This window comes from Trachypithecus francoisi, unplaced genomic scaffold, assembly GCF_009764315.1.
Source record: "Trachypithecus francoisi isolate TF-2019V2 unplaced genomic scaffold, Tfra_2.0 Lachesis_group6, whole genome shotgun sequence".
Classification (NCBI taxonomy): domain Eukaryota; kingdom Metazoa; phylum Chordata; class Mammalia; order Primates; family Cercopithecidae; genus Trachypithecus; species Trachypithecus francoisi.
In genome coordinates this window covers 70,060,578-70,079,099 of record NW_022681471.1, presented here as the reverse complement: position 1 = coordinate 70,079,099, position 18,522 = coordinate 70,060,578, and the positions used below count along the sequence as shown (strand labels likewise).

The following is an 18,522-nucleotide window of genomic DNA, read 5'->3' as shown; positions in this document are numbered from 1 at the left end:
TTGTTTCTTTTGCTGTGCAGAAGCTTTCTAACTTGATATAATCCAATTTGTACATTTTTACTTTGGTTGCCTGTGCTTGTGGTGTGTTACACAAGAATTTTTGCCCAGACCAATGTCCTGAAGATTTTCCCCATTGTTTTCTTGTACTAGTTTTATAGTTTAAGGTATTACATTTAAGTCTTTAATCCATTTTCATTTGATTTTTGTGTATGGCAAGAAGGTCTAGCTTCATTCTTCTGCATATGGATATCCAGTTTTCCCAGCACCATTTCTTGAAATGACTGTATTCTCCCCAGTGTACGTTCTTGGCATCTCTATCAAAAATGAGTTCACTGTAAGTGTGTGAATTTTTTTCTGGGCTTTCTATTCTTTTCCTTTGGTCTATGCATCTGCTTATATGCCAGTACCATGCTGTTTTGGTTTGGTAGTATAATTTGAAGTCTGGTAATGTGATTTCTTCAGTTTTGTTCTTTTTGCTTAAGACACAATCATGGTTATTGTGGGTCTTTTCTTGTTTCATATGAATTTTATACTTTTTTTCTATTTATGTGAAGAGTATCATCGACATTTTGATAGAGATTGCATTGAATGTGCAGATTTCCTTGGGTAATATGGACATTTTACCAATATTATTTTTCCATTTATGCACATGGAATACTTTTCCATTTTTTTGGTGTTCTCTTTAATTCTTTTTTTTTTTTTGACTTTGCCTACAAGATGTCTTGTGGAAATTTTATTATATAGAGTGTAAAATGAATTGTCAGTCAAATAAAAAGAACACTTTTTTTCTTAAAAACCACATGCATAACATTTTCAAATTGTCTTTTTTAATAGTTAGACATTTCAAGCATTATAAGAAAAATAAGGAGAAAAAAACCAGAAACTGTAACTTCAGTACATTTCAAACGGAATGTCCCTCAGGTCAATTAGAAATGCAAGCAAAAATAGCTTCAATTCCGTTTTTATTCCTTTAAAAATACATGTTATCTGTACAAGATACACTACAGTAAACACTGGAAATCATATTATCCCTTTTATTAAATCAAAATTATTTAATTCATAATGCAGTTAATACTAAATTTATTCATCTAGTTAATCTGACAAAACATTAGAAAATATTTAAAAGAAAAGAGCAAACAACACCTTGAATTTAAAATAGTTATAACTACATTTTTATGGTTTAATGTTCCACAGTGTGTGTTAAAAGTTATATTGAATTTCTTAATATTAAAAATAACAGTATTTATATTTCTGAGAGAATAGAGAAACGTTTTTTGTTTTGTTTTAAAAACAAGCTTGGAGGTCTTAGATACACATTTGCGACTGGTAATGGAGACATGAAACAAACGTATGCTAAACACACGAACACATTTTTATATTACCCCTTTAGAACTCTAGAAATTATACAAACCCTACAAAATGCCCCTCCCAACCCCTGTTGGACAGCAATACAATTATCTGTCTCAATTCAAAATTCACATCATTCATTACAATACATAATAGTTCCGTTTTTTAAAAATGCAATAAAACCAGACAGCCAAGATACAACAAATTAGAAGTAAAACATTAAATGAATTTACACATTTAAGAATGCTTAAATACTGCTTTAAAATTTTTAAAAAGAATTTGTTACATACCACCTAAGACTTCCAAGCCACTTTCTGTTGCAACTGAAAAAACTGCAAATAAAAAGGACACAAAACAAAACCAAACAAACTCGAAACCATCGTGTTGAAATGTTGCAGCTCTGAGGCCTGTTCCGGCGTCTGACTTTGTAGGTATTGCTCCAAAAAGAACCCCAGAGCTTATACATTTGAAATAACGATAATAATGAAACAAAAATGATCAGCAATTTTTAGTAACGAATTTTCCTGATTTTTAGAAAAATTCCGTTAATCTAAATATAGTGTTTCACAGAACAAAACAACGGTTCTTCATCAAAAGGTTTGCAAATGTAAAAACCTCTGTTACAAATAGGTTTTCTTTGACAATGATTTTGAGGGAAAGTTGGCCACGAGGACACTGTCCTACTGCTCCTGGCTGTGGGCCTGTGCCTGCCCTAACGTCTGTCCGTAGAAAGCGACCTGCTGTCTGTAATATTCTGCCCAGGCCATTGTGTAGTCCGGTGGGGAGCTGGCCTGAGGAGCAGCACTGGCGGCGTGACTCTGTTTTTTTTAATAGTCTACTCAGGCCTTGCTGTAGTTGGGCTGGCTGCTCTGCGGCTGGCTCTGCTGGCTTGGGACCTGCTGTGTGGGCTGCTGCCACGCCTGGTAGGTGCTGCCCCAGCCCTAGGTCAGAAAGGCCGGAGGACCACTCACGGGGGTGCTGTGGGGGTTCCCGTTCACCTTGGCAGCCATGTTTGGGAAGCACCCGGAGCTCCTCGGAGGAAAGGTATTTTGATGAGGTCGGGCAGGTGGCTGGCTGAAGGGACTCTGTCCGAAGGCTCCAGGTGCTCCGAGATTGGTCCCATCAACTTTCTCATCTATGAGCTGCCTGGCCACCTCGATCTGCTGGGGAACCCCCCTGATGGTGAATCTCCGCAGGTTGGGGTCGCTGTTGGGAGGGGTGTTCCTCTGAAGCTCCACGTGCGCCCCTGACTGCTGGTTGATGCTTTTGATGTTCTCAACCCCTTTGCCTATGACAAGGCCACACTTATCGGCTGGCACCGTGTATGTTATCTCCTGGACGCCACCAGGGGCTCCCACGCTCCAGTCGCCACGGCCACGACCTCTTCCTCTGGCTGCTGCCAGGCCTCCAAAGCCGTCTCTTTCCTGGGCTGTGAGAATCAGCTCGCTGATGATGTGCGCTGAGTGCTGACACCGATCCGGAGGGCCCATGACCTGAGCAGCTCTTTCTGGACTAATCCCATCATCTGGTTTAAACTGAATCCTCACACCAGCATCATTCTGGATCTTTTTGATCATTTCCCCGTTTCTTCCTATTACAATGCCCACAGCAAACCTAGGCACAGATACCTCTATACTGCCCCCTCCCATTAGGGAGTTGAAATCACCACTTACACCCCGAAAGTCAGCTTGGTCTTTTTCTCGGATAATCTCTAGTACCATTTCTCTTGCTTGCTGTACTTTAAATGCATCTCCAGTGATACGAAGAGGCTTGTCTGCTCCCGTGGGCAATGGGCCATCCTGGATCATGACCATCTTCACTCCTGTCCGCTCCTGCAACTGCTTGTTTCCCCTCCTCTGCCGATGACCAGACCCACTTTAGATGCGGGAATGAGAATCTCCTGGATTGTGCTATTGCTGTCTATGTCATTATGAAAGCCAGGTCAATTTCGACAGTGGTCCACAATCTGTCTCAGGAGCCATTTGGCTTGTTCAATACTTTCTGGGGTTCCGGTAAGAACACAGGGCCTCTCTGGAATCCCAGAACTCTCTGAAGCAATCTGAATTTTGCAACCAGATTCTGCTTGAATCCGTGAAATCTGCTCACCTCCCCTGCCGATAATAAATCCAACCATTTTGTCAGGCACTTTGAATTCTTCTGTTATTACTGTCCTTTGATGTACCAAGGCCCCTAACTGGTTACCTACTCCATCATCCAAGGGCCGTTTTTGTACTCCATATCCATATACTGAGGGGTCCACTAGAGGTGTGGAATTATTCAAGTGAAGAATTGAATCAATTTTAGCAGCAATCTGTCGGACCCAGTGCAGGGCGTCCACGAAGCCCTCGGCCTTCATCCCCACAGGAGCGCTCTGCCCCTGCACCAGCTCCGCCATTACCACCCCCGCCGCCGTCGCCCCTGCAGCCAACGCCGCCGCTTGGCTCCCCTGTCCGGCCTCCCGCTCTGCTTGGGTCTCTTTAATTCTTTCATTAGTATTTTATAGTTTTCATTATAGAGATCTTTCTCCTCTTTGGTTAAGTTAATACCTAGATATTTTAATTTTATTTGTGGCTATTGTAAATGGAATTGCTTTTTAAATTTCTTTTTCGGATTGTTCACTGTTGGTATATAGAAATGTTACTGATTTTTGTATGTTGATTGTGCATCTGCAATTTTACTGAATTTGTTTATCAGTTCTAGTAGTTTTCTGGTAGAGTATTTAGTATTTTCCAAACAAAAGATCATATCATCTGCAAACAAGGATAATTTGACTTCTTCCATGCTATTTGGATGCCCTTCAATTTTTTCTTTTGTCTGACTGCTCTAGCTAGGACATCCAGTAGTATGTGGAATAACAGTGGTAAAAGTGGGCATCCTTGTTGTGCTCCACATGTTGGAGAAAATGCTTTTCCTTTCTCCCCATTTAGTATGATACTAGGTATGGATCTGTTGTATATGGTTTTTATTATGTTGAGGTATGTTTCTTCTTTCCCCAAATTTTTGAGGGTCTTTATTATCAAATGATGCTAAATTTCATCAAATGGTTTTTCAGCATCAATTGAAATGATCATATGGTTTTTATCCTTCATTCTGTTGATATGATGTATTGGATTGGTTGATTTGCATGTGGTAAACCATCCTTGCATCCCAGGGATTAATCTCACTTGGTCATGAAGAATAATCTTTCTAATGTCTTGTTCAATTTAGTTTGCTAGCATTTTGTTAAGAATTTGCATGTCAGTATTCATCAGAGATATTGTCCTGTAGTTTTGTGTTTTTGGTGTGGTTTTGTCTGGAATTGGTAGCAAGGTAATATAGTCTGAATGAGTTTGAGAATATTCTTTCCTCCTCTATTTGCTGAAATCATTTAAGTAGGATTGGCATTAGTTCTTCTTTAAATATTTGGTAGAATTCAATGAATACCCTACGTCTTGGGCTTTTCTTTGCTGGGAGACATTTTATTATGGCTTCATTCTTGTTATTTGTTATTTGTCAATTCAGATTTTGGATTTCTTCCTATTTCAATCTTGGTAGGTTGTACATGTTTAGGAATTTGTCCATTTTTTCTAGTTTTTCCAATTTATTGGCATATAGTTGCTCATAGTAGCCTGTAGTGATCCTTTGAATGTCTGCAGTATCAGGTGTAGTTTCCCCTTTTTCGTTTCTGATTTTATTTATTTGTATTTATTTGTATATTCTCTCTTTTTCTCTTTATCTGTCTAGAGGTTTGTCAATTTTGTTTAACTTTTCAAAGAATTAATTTTTATTTCTTTGATTTTTTGTATTATTTTCTTCAATTCTATTTATTTCTGCTCTGGTCTTTATTATTTCTTTTCTTCCACTAATTTTGGGTTTATTTCCTCTTGCTTTTCTGGTTCTTTAAGATGCATTGTTAGATTGTTTATCTGAAGTTTTTCTCTTTTTTGGTGTAGGCACTTACAGCTATCAACTTTTTTCTTAGTACTGCTTTTGCTGTATCCCAGAGGTTTTGGTATGTTGGGTTTTCATTATCATTTGTTTCAATAGAGTTTTAGATTTTTGTATTAATTTCTTCATTCACCCACTGGTTATTAAGTAGCATATTGTTTAGTTTACACATATTTTAACAGTTTCCAAAACTCCTCTTGTTATTAATTTCCAGTTTTATTTCATTGTGGTTAGAGAAGATGCTTGAAATTATTTCAATTTTAAAATTTTTTAAAGTCTCATTTTGTTGCCTATCATATGGTCTATCCTATAGAATTATCCATGTGCTGAGAAAAAAAAATTGTATTCTGCAGCCATTAAATTAAATGTCCTATAAATATCTATTAGATCTATTTGATCCATAGTGCAAATTAAGCCCAATTATTCCTTGTTGATTTTCTGTCTGAAAGATCTGTCTATGCTGAAAGCGGAGTGTTGATGTGCCCAGCTATTATTGTATTAGACCTATCTCTGTCTGTAGTTCTAATAATGTTTGTTTTATATATCTGGGCCATCCAGTGTTGGGTGCATGTATATTTAAAATTTTTATATCTTCTTGCTGAGCTTACACGTTCATCAGTATATAGTGACGTTCTTTGGCTCTTCTTATAGTTTTTGTCTTGAAATCTATTTTGTCTGAAATAAATATAGCAAGTTCTGCTCTTTTCTGGTTTCCATAGGCATGAAATATCATTTCCATCCTTTTATTTTCAGTCCATGAGTTTCCTTATAGATAAAGTGTGTTTCTTGTGGGCAACATATCAATGGGTCTTGTTTTTTCTCTACTCAGTCAGCTTATATTATATGATTGGAGAGTTTAGTCCATTTACATTTGATGTTATCATTGATAAGCAATGTCTTACTCCTGCCATTTTGTTATTTGTTTTCTGGTTGTTTTGTGGTCTTCTCTTCCTTCTTTCTTTTCTTCCTATCTTCCTTTTTGTGAAGGTGATTTTCTCTGGTGATATAATTTAGTTTTTTGCTTTTCATTTTTTGTGTGTGTATCTATTGTATGTTTTTGGTTTCAGGTTACCATGAGGTTTGCAAATACTATATCCCATTATATCACCTGATAACTACTTAATGTTGTTTGCATAAACAAACAAACAAGCAAAAAGTTAACCAAAAAAGGCTCCATGTCTTAACTTTGTACCCCAACTTTTTAACTTTTAGTTAAATAACTTTCTTATTATTCTGTGTATGCCTTTAGTGGTTGCTATTGTTATTATTTTTTATTGGTTTATCATTTAGTGTTTCTATTTAAGATAGGAGTAGTTTACCCATCAATTGCAGTGTTCTAATATTCTGTTTTTCTGTGTACTTACTACTACCAGTGAGTTTTGTATCTTCAGATGATTACTTATTGCTCATTAATGTTCTTTTCTTTCTGACTGAAGTACTTTGTTTAGTATTTATTATAGGACAGGACTGGTGTTGCTAAAATCTCTCAGCTTTTCTTTGGGAAAACTTTTATATCTCCTTCACGTTTGAGGAATATTTTTACCAGAAATACTCTTCTAGGGTAAAAGTGTTTTTCCTTTGATGCATTAAATATGTCATGCCACTCTCTCCTGGTCTGTAAGGTTTCCACTAAAACGTCTGCTGTCAGACTTATTGGAGCACCAATGCATGTGACTTGTTTCTTTTCTCTTGCTTTTTTTTTTAGAATCTTTTTTTTACTGTTGATGTTTGAGAGTTTAATTATTGAATGAATACCCTTGGGTTAAATCTACTTGGAGTTCTATAATCTTCTTGTACTTGGATATTTATATCTTTCTCTAGGTTTGGAAATTTCTCTGTAATTATCCTTTTGAGTAAGCTTTCGACCTTTATCTCTTTCTGTATCTGCTGTTTAAGGACACTAACTCCCAGATTTGCCCTTTGGAACCTATTTTCTAGATTCTGTAGATTTGTTTCACTCTTTTTTATTCTTTTCTCTTTTATCTCTGACAGTGCATTTTCAAAGAGTCTGTCTTCAAGCTCACTCATACTTCCATCCAATTTTTTCTGCTGTTAAAAGACTCATGCATTATTCAGTATGCCAATTGCATTTTTTATTTTATTTTATTTTTTATTTCCTTAGATTTTGAGGGACGTGTGGTTTCTGGTTACATGAGTAATCAAAATTCTTTAGTGGTGATTTCTGAGATTTTGGTGCACCCATCACCTGAGAAGTTTACACTGTACCAAATTTGCAGTCTTTTATCCCTCACCCCCTCCCAACTCTTTCCTCCATCCCCACAGTCCACTGTATCATTCTTATGCCTTGCATACTCATAGCTCAGCACTTAGCAAATTGTGCTGCTATAAACATGCACATGCAAGTATCTTTTTCATATGATGACTTCTTTTCCTTTGGGTAGATACCCATAGTGGGATTGCTGGATCAAATGGTAGTTCTACTTTTAGTACTTTAAGGAATCTCCACACAGTTTTTCATAGTGGTTTGTGCTAGTTTACATTCCCACCAACAGTGTAAAAGTGTTCCTTTTTCACCACATCCCCTCCAACAGCTATTGTTTTTTTAAATTGTTTGATTACAGTCATTCACGCAGGAGAAAGATAATATCACTTTGTGGTTTTGATTTGCATTTCCCTGATAATTAGTGATATTGAGCATTCTTTCATTTGGTCATTTGTATATCTTATTTTGAGAATTGTCTATTCATGTCCCTAGCCCACTGTTTGATGGGATTGGTTTTTTTTTTCTTGCTAATTTGTTTGAATTCCTTGTAGATTCTGTATATTAGTTATTTGCTGGCGGTATAGATTGCAAGATATTCTCTCACTCTGTGAGTTGTCTGTTTACTCTACTGACTGTTTCTTTTGCTGTGCAAAACCTTTTTAGTTTAATTCAGTCCCACCTATGCATCATTGTTTTTGTTGCACTTGCGTTTGGGTTCTTGGTCATGAAGTCTTTGCCTAAGCCAATGTCTAGAAGGGTTTTTCTGATGTTATCTTCTAGCATCTTTAAGTTTAGATTAAGTCTTTGATCAATCTTGAGTTGATTTTTGTATATGGTGAGAGATGAGGATACAGTTTCATTCTTCCACATGTGGTTTGCAATTATCCCAGCACTATTTGTTGAATAGGGTGTGCTTTACCCAATTTGTGCTTTTGTTTTCTTGTCGAAGATCAGTTAGCTGTATTTGGCTAGATTTCTGGGTTCTCTATTCTGTTCTGTTGGTCTATTTGCCTATTTTTATACCAGTACCATACTGTTTTGGTAACTATGGCCTCATAGTACAGTTTGAAGTCAGGCAGTGTGATGTCTTCATATTTGTTCATTTGGCTTAGTTTTGCTTTAGCTATGTGGGCTCTTTTTTGGTTCCATATGAATTTTAGGATTTCTCTTCTAGTTCTGTGGAGAATGATGGTGGTATTTTGATGGGAATTGCATTGAATTTGTAGATTGCCTTTGTCAGTATGGTCATTTTCACAATATTGATTCTACCCATCCATCAGCATGGGATATTTTTCCGTTAGTTTGTGTCTTCTATGATTTCTTTTTTTTTATTTTATTTTATTTTATTTTATTTTATTTTTATTATACTTTAAGTTCTAGGGTACATGTGCATGACGTTATATCCTGTATAACTCCCCAATGCAATCCCTCCCTCCTCCCCCCTCCCCATGATAGGCCCCAGTGTGTGATGTTCCCTTCCCGAGTCCAAGTGATCTCATTGTTCAGTTCCCACCTATGACTGAGAACATGCGGTGTTTGTTTTCTCTTCTTGTGATAGTTTGCTAAGAATGATGGTTTCCAGCTGCATCCATGTCCCATACAAAGCCCAAACTCATCCTTTTGATGGCTGCATAGTATTCCATGGTGTATAGTGCCACATTTTCTTAATCCAGTCTGTCACAGATGGACATTTGGGTTGATTCCAAGTCTTTGCTATTGTGAATAGTGCCGCAATAACAAGCGTGCATGTGTCTTGTAGTAGAGTAATTTATAGTCCTTTGGGTATTACCCAGTAGTGGGATGGCTGGGCATATGGTACATCTAGTTCTAGATCCTTGAGGAATCGCCATACTGTTTTCCATAATGGTTGAACTAGTTTACAATCCCACCAACAGTGTAAAAGTGTTCCTATTCTCCACATCCTCTCCAACACCTGTTGTTTCCTGACTTCTTAATGATTGCTTCTAACTGGTGTGAGATGGTATCTCATTGTGGTTTTGATTTGCATTTCTCTGATGGCCAGTGATGATGAGCATTTTTCATGTGTCTGTTGGCTGTATGGATGTCTTCTTTTGAGAAATGTCTGTTCATATCCTTTCCCCACTTTTTGATGGGGTTGTTTGCTTTTTTCTTGTATATTTGTTTGAGTTCTTGGTAGATTCTGGATATTAGCCCTTTGTCAGATGAGTAGGTTGCAAAAATTTTTTCCCATTCTGTAGGTTGCCTGTTCACTCTGATGGTAGTTTCTTTGCTGTGCAAAAGCTCTTTAGTTTAATTAGATCCCTGTGTCAATTTTTGCTTTTGCTGCCGTTGCTTTTGGTGTTTTAGACATGAAGTCCTTGCCCATGCCTATGTCCTGAATGGTACTACCTAGATTTTCTTCTAGGGTTTTTATGGTATTAGGTCTAACATTTAAGTCTCTAATCCATCTTGAATTAATTTCGTATAAGGGGTAAGGAAAGGATCCAGTTTCAGCTTTCTACTTATGGCTAGCCAATTTCCCAGCACCATTTATTAAATAGGGAATCCTTTCCCCATTTCTTGTTTCTCAGGTTTGTCAAGATCAGATGGCTGTAGATGTGTGGTATTATTTCTGAGGACTCTGTTCTGTTCCATTGGTCTATATCTCTGTTGTGGTACCAGTACCATGCTGTTTGGTTACTGTAGCCTTGTAGTATAGTTTGAAAGTCAGGTAGCGTGACGCCTCCAGCTTTGTCCTTTTGACTTAGGATGTCTTGGCAATGCGGGCTCTTTTTTGGTTCCATATGAACTTAAAGCCGTTTTTTCCAATTCTGTGAAGAAAGTCATTGTAGCTTGATGGGGATGGCATTGAATCTATAAATCACCTTGGGCAGTATGGCCATTTTCACGATATTGATTCTTCCTATCCATGAGCATGGTATGTTCTTCCATTTGTTTGTGTCCTCTTTGATTTCACTGAGCAGTGGTTTGTAGTTCTCCTTGAAGAGGTCCTTTACATCCCTTGTAAGCTGGATTCCTAGGTATTTGATTCTCTTTGAAGCAATTGTGAATGGAAGTTCATTCCTGATTTGGCTCTCTGCTTGTCTGTTACTGGTGTATAAGAATGCTGGGATTTTTGCACATTAATTTTGTATCCTGAGACTTTGCTGAAGTTGCTTATCAGCTTAAGCAGATTTTGGGGCTGAGACAATGGGGTTTTCTAAATATACAATCATGTCATCTGCAAACAGGGACATTTTGACTTCTTCTTTTCCTAACTGGATACCCTTGATTTCTTTCTCTTGCCTGATTGCCCTAGCCAGAACTTTCCAACACTATGTTGAATAGGAGTGGTGAGAGAGGGGCCTCCCTGTCTTGTGCCAGTTTTCAAAGGGAATTTTTCCAGTTTTTGCCCATTCGTATGATATTAGCTGTGGGTTTGTCATAAATAGCTCTTATTATGTTGAGGTATGTTCCATCAATACCAAATTTATTGAGCGTTTTTAGCATAAAGGGCTGCTGAATTTGTCAAAGCCTTTTCTGCATCTATTGAGATAATCATGTGGTTCTTGTCTTTGGTTCTGTTTATATGCTGGATTACGTTTATTGATTTGTGAATGTTGAACCAGCCTTGCATCCCAGGGATGAAGCCCACTTGATCATGGTGGATAAGCTTTTTGATGTGCTGCTGAATCCGGTTTGCCATTATTTTATTGAGGATTTTTGCATCGATGTTCATCAGGGATATTGGTCTAAAATTCTCTTCTTTTTGTTGTGTCTCTGCCAGGCTTTGGTATCAGGATGATGTTGGCCTCATAAAATGAGTTAGGGAGGATTCCCTCTTTTTCTATTGATTGAATAGTTTCAGAAGGAATGGTACCAGCTCCACCTGTACCTCTGGTAGAATCAGCTGTGAATCCATCTGGTCCTGGACTTTTTTTGTGGGTAGGCTATTAATTGTTGCCTCAATTTCAGAGCCTGCTATTGTCTATTCAGGGATTTCAATTCTCTTCCTGGTTTAGTCTTGGGAGAGTGTAAGTGTCCAGGAAATTATCCATTTCTTCTAGATTTCTAGTTGATTTGCGTAGAGTTTTTATAGTATTCTCTGATGGTAGTTTGTATTTCTGTGGGGTCGGTGGTGATATCCCCTTTATCATTTTTTATTGCGTCTATTTGATTCCTCTCTCTTTTCTTCTTTATTAGTCTAGCTAGCGGTCTGTCAATTTTGTTGATCTTTTCAAAAAACCAACTCTGGATTCATTGATTTTTTGGAGGGATTTTTGTGTCTCTATCTCCTTCAGTTCTGCTCTGATCTTAGTTATTTCTTGCCTTCTGCTAGCTTTTGAATGTGTTTGCTCTTGCCTCTCTAGATCTTTTAATTGTGATGTTAGAGTGTCAATTTTAGATCTCTCCTGCTTTCTCTTGTGGGCATTTAGTGCTATAAATTTCCCTCTACACTGCTTTAAATGTGTCCCAGAGATTCTGGTATGTTGTATCTTTGTTCTCATTGGTTTCAAAGAACATCTTTATTCTGCTTTCATTTCGTTATGTACCCAGTAGTCATTCAGGAGCAGGTTGTTCAGTTTCCATGTAGTTGAGCGGTTTGGATTGATTTCTTAGTCCTGAGTTCTAGTTTGATTGCACTGTGGTCTGAGAGACAGTTTGTTATATTTCTGTTCTTGTACATTTGCTGAGGAGTGCTTTACTTCCATTATGGTCAATTTTGGATAAGTGCGATGTGGTGCTGAGAAGATGTATATATTCTGTTGATTTGGGGTGAGAGTTCTATAGATGTCTATTAGGTCCGCTTGGTGCAGAGATGAGTTCAATTCCTGGATATCCTTGTTAACTTTCTGTCTCGTTGATCTGTCTAATGTTGACAGTGAGTGTTGAAGTCTCCCATTATTATTGTATGGGAGTCTAAGTCTTTTGTAGGTCTCTAAGGACTTGCTTTATGAATCTGGGTGCTCCTGTATTGGGTGCATATATATTTAGGAGAGTAGCTCTTCCTGTTGAATTGATCCCTTACCATGATGTAATGGCCTTCTTTGTCTCTTTTGATCTTGATGGTTTAAAGTCTGTTTTATCAGAGACTAGGATTGCAACCCCTGCTTTTTTTTGTTCTCCATTTGCTTGGTAGATCTTCCTCCATCCCTTTATTTTGAGCCTATTATGTCTCTGCATGTGAGATGGGTCTCCTGAATACAGCAGACTGATGGGTCTTGACTCTTGATCCAGTTTGCCAGTCTGTGTCTTTTAATTGGAGCATTTAGTCCATTGACATTTAAGTTAATATTGTTATGTGTGAACTTGATCCTGCCATTATGATATTAACTGGTTATTTTGCTCGTTAGTTGATGCAGTTTCTTCCTAGCCTCGATGGTCTTTACATTTTGGCATGTTTTTGCAATGGCTGGTACCGCTTGTTCCTTTCCATGTTTAGGGCTTCCTTCATGGTCTCTTGTAAGGCAGGCCTGGTGGTGACAAAATCTCTAAGCATTTGCTTGTCTGTAAAGGATTTTATTTCTCCTTCACTGATGAAGCTTAGTTTGGCTGGATATGAAATTCTGGGTTGAAAATTCTTTCTTTAAGATGTTGATATTGGCCCCCACTCTCTTCTGGCTTGTAGATTTCTGCGAGAGATCTGCTGTTATTCTGATGGGCTTCCCTTTGTGGGTAACCCGACCTTTCTCTCTGGCTGCCCTTAAGATTTTTTCCTTCATTTCAACTTGGTGAATCTGGCAATTATGTCTTGGAGTTGCTCTTCTGGAGGAGTATCTTTGTGGCGTTCTCTGTATTTCCTGAATTTGAATGTGGCCTGCCCTACTAGGTTGGGGAAGTTCTCCTGGATGATATCCTGAAGAGTGTTTTCCAACTGGGTTCCATTTTCCCCCTCCTTTCAGGCACCCCAATCAGACGTAGATTTGGTCTTTTTACATAATCCCAACTTCTTGCAGGCTTTGTTCATTTCTTTTTCTTCTTTTTTCTTTTGGTTTCTCTTCTCGCTTCATTTCATTCATTTGATCCTCAATCGCTGATACTCTTTCTTCCAGTTGATCGAGTCGGTTACTGAAGTTGTGCATTTGTCACGTATTTCTCGTGTCGGGTTTTCATCTCTGTCATTTCGTTTATGATCTTCTCTGCATTAATTAATCTAGCTGTCAATTCTTCCACTTTTTTTTCAAGATTTTTAGTTTCTTTGCGCTGGGTACGTAATTCTCCTTTAGCTCTGAGAGGTTTGATGGAGTGAAGCCTTCTTCTCTCATCGCGTCAAAGTCATTCTCTGACCAGCTTTGATCCGTTGCTGGCGATGGGCTGCGCTCCTTGCAGGGGAGATGCGCTCTTATTTTTTGAATTTCCAGCTTTTCTGCCTGCTTCTTCCCCATCTTTGTGGTTTTATCTGTCTCTGGACTTTGATGATGGTGACGTACGGATGGGGTTTTGGTATAGGTGTCCTTCCTGTTTGATAGTTTTCCGTCTGACAGTCAGAAGGACTGTCTGTTGGTCGTTGTAGATTGCTTGAGTCCACTCCAGACCCTGTTTGCCTGGGTATCAGCAGCAGAGGTTGCCGAAGATAGAATATTGCTGAACAGCGAGTGTACCTGTCTGATTCTTTCTTTGGAAGTTTCCTCTCAGGGGTGACGCCACCCTGTGAGGTGTGGGGTGTCAGACTGCCCCTAGTGGGGGATGTCTCCCAGCTAGGCTACTCAGGGGTCAGGGACCCACCTGAGCAGGCAGTCTGTCGGTCTCGGATCTCAACCTCCGCGTTAGGAGATCCACGGCTCTCCCCAAAGCTGTCAGACAGAGTCGTTCGCGTCTGCACCGCCCCCCGCTCTTTCCCCTAATGGGCTGCAGCTGTGCGCTGTCCGCAGAGGTAGAGTCTACAGAGACAGGCAGGCTTCCTTGAGCTGCTGTGAGCTCCACCCAGTTCGAGCTTCCCAGAGGCTTTGTTTACCTACTTAAGCCTCAGCAATGGCGGCGCGCCCCCCCCCCACCTCGCTGCTGCCTTGCGGATAGATCCCCGCAGACGGCTGTGTTAGCAGTGAGGGAGGCTCCGTGGGCGTGGGACCCTCCCGGCCAGGTGTGGGATATATTCTCCTGGTGTGCCTGTTTCCTTAAAGCGCAGTATTGGGGTGGGAGTTACCCGATTTTCCAGTGTGTGTGTCTCAGTTCCCTGGCTAGGAAAAAGGATGCCTTTCCCCCTTGCGCTTCCAGGTGAGGCGATGCCTCGCTGCTTCAGCTCACGCTGGTCAGCTGCGGCAGCTGCCAGCACCGATTGTCCGGCACTCCCTAGCGAGATGACCCCAGTACCTCAGTTGAAAACGCAGAAATCACCGTCTTCTGTGTCGCTCGCGCTGAGTTGGAGACTGGAGCTGCTCCTATTCGGCCATCTTGCTCCGCCCCCTAATTTCTTTTAGCTTGTTTGGTAGTTTTCCTTGTAGAGGTCTTTCACATCCTTGGTTAGGTATATTTCTAAGTATTTTATTTTATTGCAGATATTGTGAAAGGGTTGAGTTCTTGGTTTAATTCTCAGCTTGGTCACTGTTGGTATATAGCAGAGCTACTGATTTGTGTACCTTAATTTTGTATCCTGAAACTTTGTTGAATTCTTTTTTTTTTTATTATTATACTTTAAGTTCTAGGGTACATGTGCATAACGTGCAGGTTTGTTACATATGTATACTTATGCCATGTTGCTGTGCTGCACCCATCAACTCGTCAGCACCCATCAATTCATCATTTATATCATGTATAACTCCACAGTGCAATCCCTCCCTCCCCCCCTCCCCATGATAGGCCCCAGTGTGTGATGTTCCCTTTCCGAGTCCAAGTGATCTCATGTTCAGTTCCCACCTATGAGTGAGAACATGCAGTGTTTGGTTTTCTGTTCTTGTGATAGTTTGCTAAGAATGATGGTTTCCAGCTGCATCCATGTCCCTACAAAGGACACAAACTCATCCTTTTTGATGGCTGCATAGTATTCCATGGTGTATATGTGCCACATTTTCTTAATCCAGTCTGTCACAGATGGACATTTGAGTTGATTCCAAGTCTTTGCTATTGTGAATAGTGGCCGCAATAAACATACGTGTGCATGTGTCTTTGTAGTAGAATATTTATAATCCTTTGGGTATATATCAGTAGTGGGATGGCTGGGTCATATGGTACATCTAGTTCTAGATCCTTGAGGAATTGCCATACTGTTTTCCATAATGGTTGAACTAGTTACAATCCCACCAACAGTGTAAAAGTGTTCCTATTTCTCTCACATCCTCTCCACACCTGTTGTTTCCTGACTTCTTAATGATTGCCATTCTAACTGGTGTGAGATGGTATCTCATTGTGGTTTTGATTTGCATTTATCTGAGGCCAGTGATGATGAGCATTTTTTCATTTGTCTGTTGGCTGTATGGATGTCTTCTTTTGAGAAATGTCTGTCATATCCTTTGCCCAGTTTTGATGGGGTTGTTTGTTTTTTTCTTGTATATTTGTTTGAGTTCTTAGTAGATTCTGGATATTAGCCCTTTGTCAGATGAGTAGGTTGCAAAAATTTTCTCCCATTCTGTAGGTTGCCTGTTCACTCTGATGGTAGTTTCTTTTGCTGCGCAAAACTCTTTAGTTTAATTAGATCCCATTTGTCAATTTTGGCTTTTTCTGCCGTTGCTTTTGGTGTTTTAGACATGAAGTCCTGTGCCCATGCCTATGTTCTGAATCGTATACCTAGGTTTTCTTCTAGGGTTTTTATGGTATTGGGTCTAACATTTAAGTCTCTAATCCATCTTGAATTAATCTTCGTATAAGGGTAAGGAAAGGATCAAGTTTTCAGCTTCTACTTATGGCTAGCCAATTTTCCCAGCACCATTATTAAATAGGGAATCCTTTCCCCAATTCTTGTTTTCTCAGGCTTGTCAAGAACAGATGGCTGTAGATGTGTGGTATTATTCTGAGGACTCTGTTCTGTTCCATTGGTCTATATCTCTGTTTTGGTACCAGTACCATGCTGTTTTGGTTACTGTAGCCTTGTAGTATAGTTTGAAGTCAGGTAGCGTGACGCCTCCAGCTTTGTCCTTTTGACTTAGGATTGTCTTGGCAATGCGGGCTCTTTTTTGTTCCATATGAACCTTAAAGCAGTTTTTTCCAATTCTGTGAAGAAAGTCATTGGTAGCTTGATGGGGATGGCATTGAATCTATAAATCCCTTGGGCAGTATGGCCATTATCATGATATTGATTCTTCCTATCCATGAGCATGGTATGTTCTTCCATTTTTTTTTTTTTTTGAGACGGAGTCTCGCTCTGTCACCCAAGCTGGAGTGCAGTGCCAGATCTCAGCTCACTGCAGCTCCGCCTCCCGAGTTCATGCCATTCTCCTGCCTCAGCCTCCGAGTAGCTGAGACTACAGGCACCTGCCACCTCGCCGGCTAGTTTTTTTTTTTTTTGTATTTTTAGTAGAGATGGGGTTTCACCGTGTTAGCCAGGATGGTCTCGATCTCCTGACCTTGTGATCCACCCGCCTCGGCTCCCAAAGTGCTGGGATACAGGCTTGAGCCACTGCGCCCGGCCTGTTTTCCATTTGTTGTGTCCTCTTTTATTTCACTGAGCAGTGGTTTGTAGTTCTCCTTGAGAGGTCCTTTACATCCCTTGTTGAAGGGGTGGGCCTGCCCCTCCACACTTGTGGGGTTTCTCGTTAGTGGAAAACGAAAGACTTGAGAAAAGGAATAAAACACAGAGACAAAGTGTAGAGAAAGAAAAGCGGGGACCAGGGGACCAGTGCTCAGCTTACAGAGGACCCACACCGGCAACCGGCCCTGAGTTCCTTAGTATTTATTGATAATTATCTTTACCATCAAAGATAAGGGAGTGGCTGGACAATAGGATCATTGTAGGGAGGAGATCAACAGTAAGACATATGAACAAAAATCCTTGTAACATGAATAAGTTTAAAGGAAAATGCTGTGCCTTGAGATGCATATGCGAACATCTCCATAACCTTTAGCAGTATTGCTCCAGCAAGCCCCACCTTATCCTAAAGGTGGTTTTCTCCTTGCTCAGTAAACAAAACACACAATGGGTGTTACCCGGAGATGTTCCATTGCCAGAGAGGGGCAGGAGACAAATGTTTTTTTCTTTCTTGAGATTAAGAGAATGGTGATGACCTTAACCATAAGCATCCTTTAGGCACTTGTTTAACAAAGTACATTCTGCACCGCCCAAAATCCTTTAAACCTTAAGTCACCTTCCCACATGTCTCTTGCAAGGACAAAGTTTAAGGTAAGGTCACAGATTACAGCATCTCAAATACAGAACTAAATGGAGTTTTTTATGTCTACTTCCTTCTATATAGACATGGTAACAAACTGATCTCTCTTTCTTTTCCCCAACCTTGTAACGCTGGATTCCTAGGTATTTTATTCTCTTTGAAGCAATTGTGAAGGAAGTTCATTCTGATTGGCTCTCTGCTTGTCTGTTACTGGTGTATAAGAATGCTTGTGTGTTTGCACATTAATTTGTATCCTGAGACTTTGCTGAAGTTGCTTATCAGCTTAAGGAGATTTTGGGCTGAGACAATGGGGTTTTCTAATATACTATCATGTCATCTGCAAACGGGACAATTTGACTTCTTCTTCCTAACTGGATACCCTTGATTCTTTCTCTGCCTGATTGCCCTAGCCAGAACTTCCACACTATGTTGAATAGGAGTGGTGAGAGAGGGCATCCCTGTCTTGTGCCAGTTTTCAAAGGGAATTTTTCCAGTTTTTGCCCATTCAGTATGATATTAGCTGTGGGTTTTTCATAAATAGCTCTTATTATTTTGAGGTACGTTCCATCAATACCGAATTTCTTGAGCGTTGTTAGCATAAAGGGCTGTTGAATTTTGTCAAAAGCTTTTCTGCAATCTTGAGATAATCATGTGGTTCTTGTCTTTGGTTCTGTTATATGCTGGATACGTTTATTGATTTGCGAATGTTGAACCAGCTTGCATCCCAGGGATGAAGCCCACTTGATCATGGTGGATAAGCTTTTTGATGTGCTGCTGAATCCGGTTTGCCAGTATTTTATTGAG

The 18,522-nt window shown here is 39.6% G+C and overlaps 1 protein-coding gene across 1 annotated transcript; it reads right to left on the bottom strand.

Annotated features, from left to right (window-relative positions):
- Positions 1 to 1,082: 1,082 nt before the first annotated feature.
- Positions 1,083 to 3,799, bottom strand: LOC117077989 (far upstream element-binding protein 3-like). Its single transcript, XM_033201525.1, is given in 2 exon segments — positions 1,083 to 3,193; positions 3,196 to 3,799. Coding segments are annotated over 2 exon segments (1,452 nt in total). The 5' UTR covers positions 3,743 to 3,799; the 3' UTR covers positions 1,083 to 2,288.
- Between the last annotated feature and the right edge of the window lie 14,723 nt (positions 3,800 to 18,522).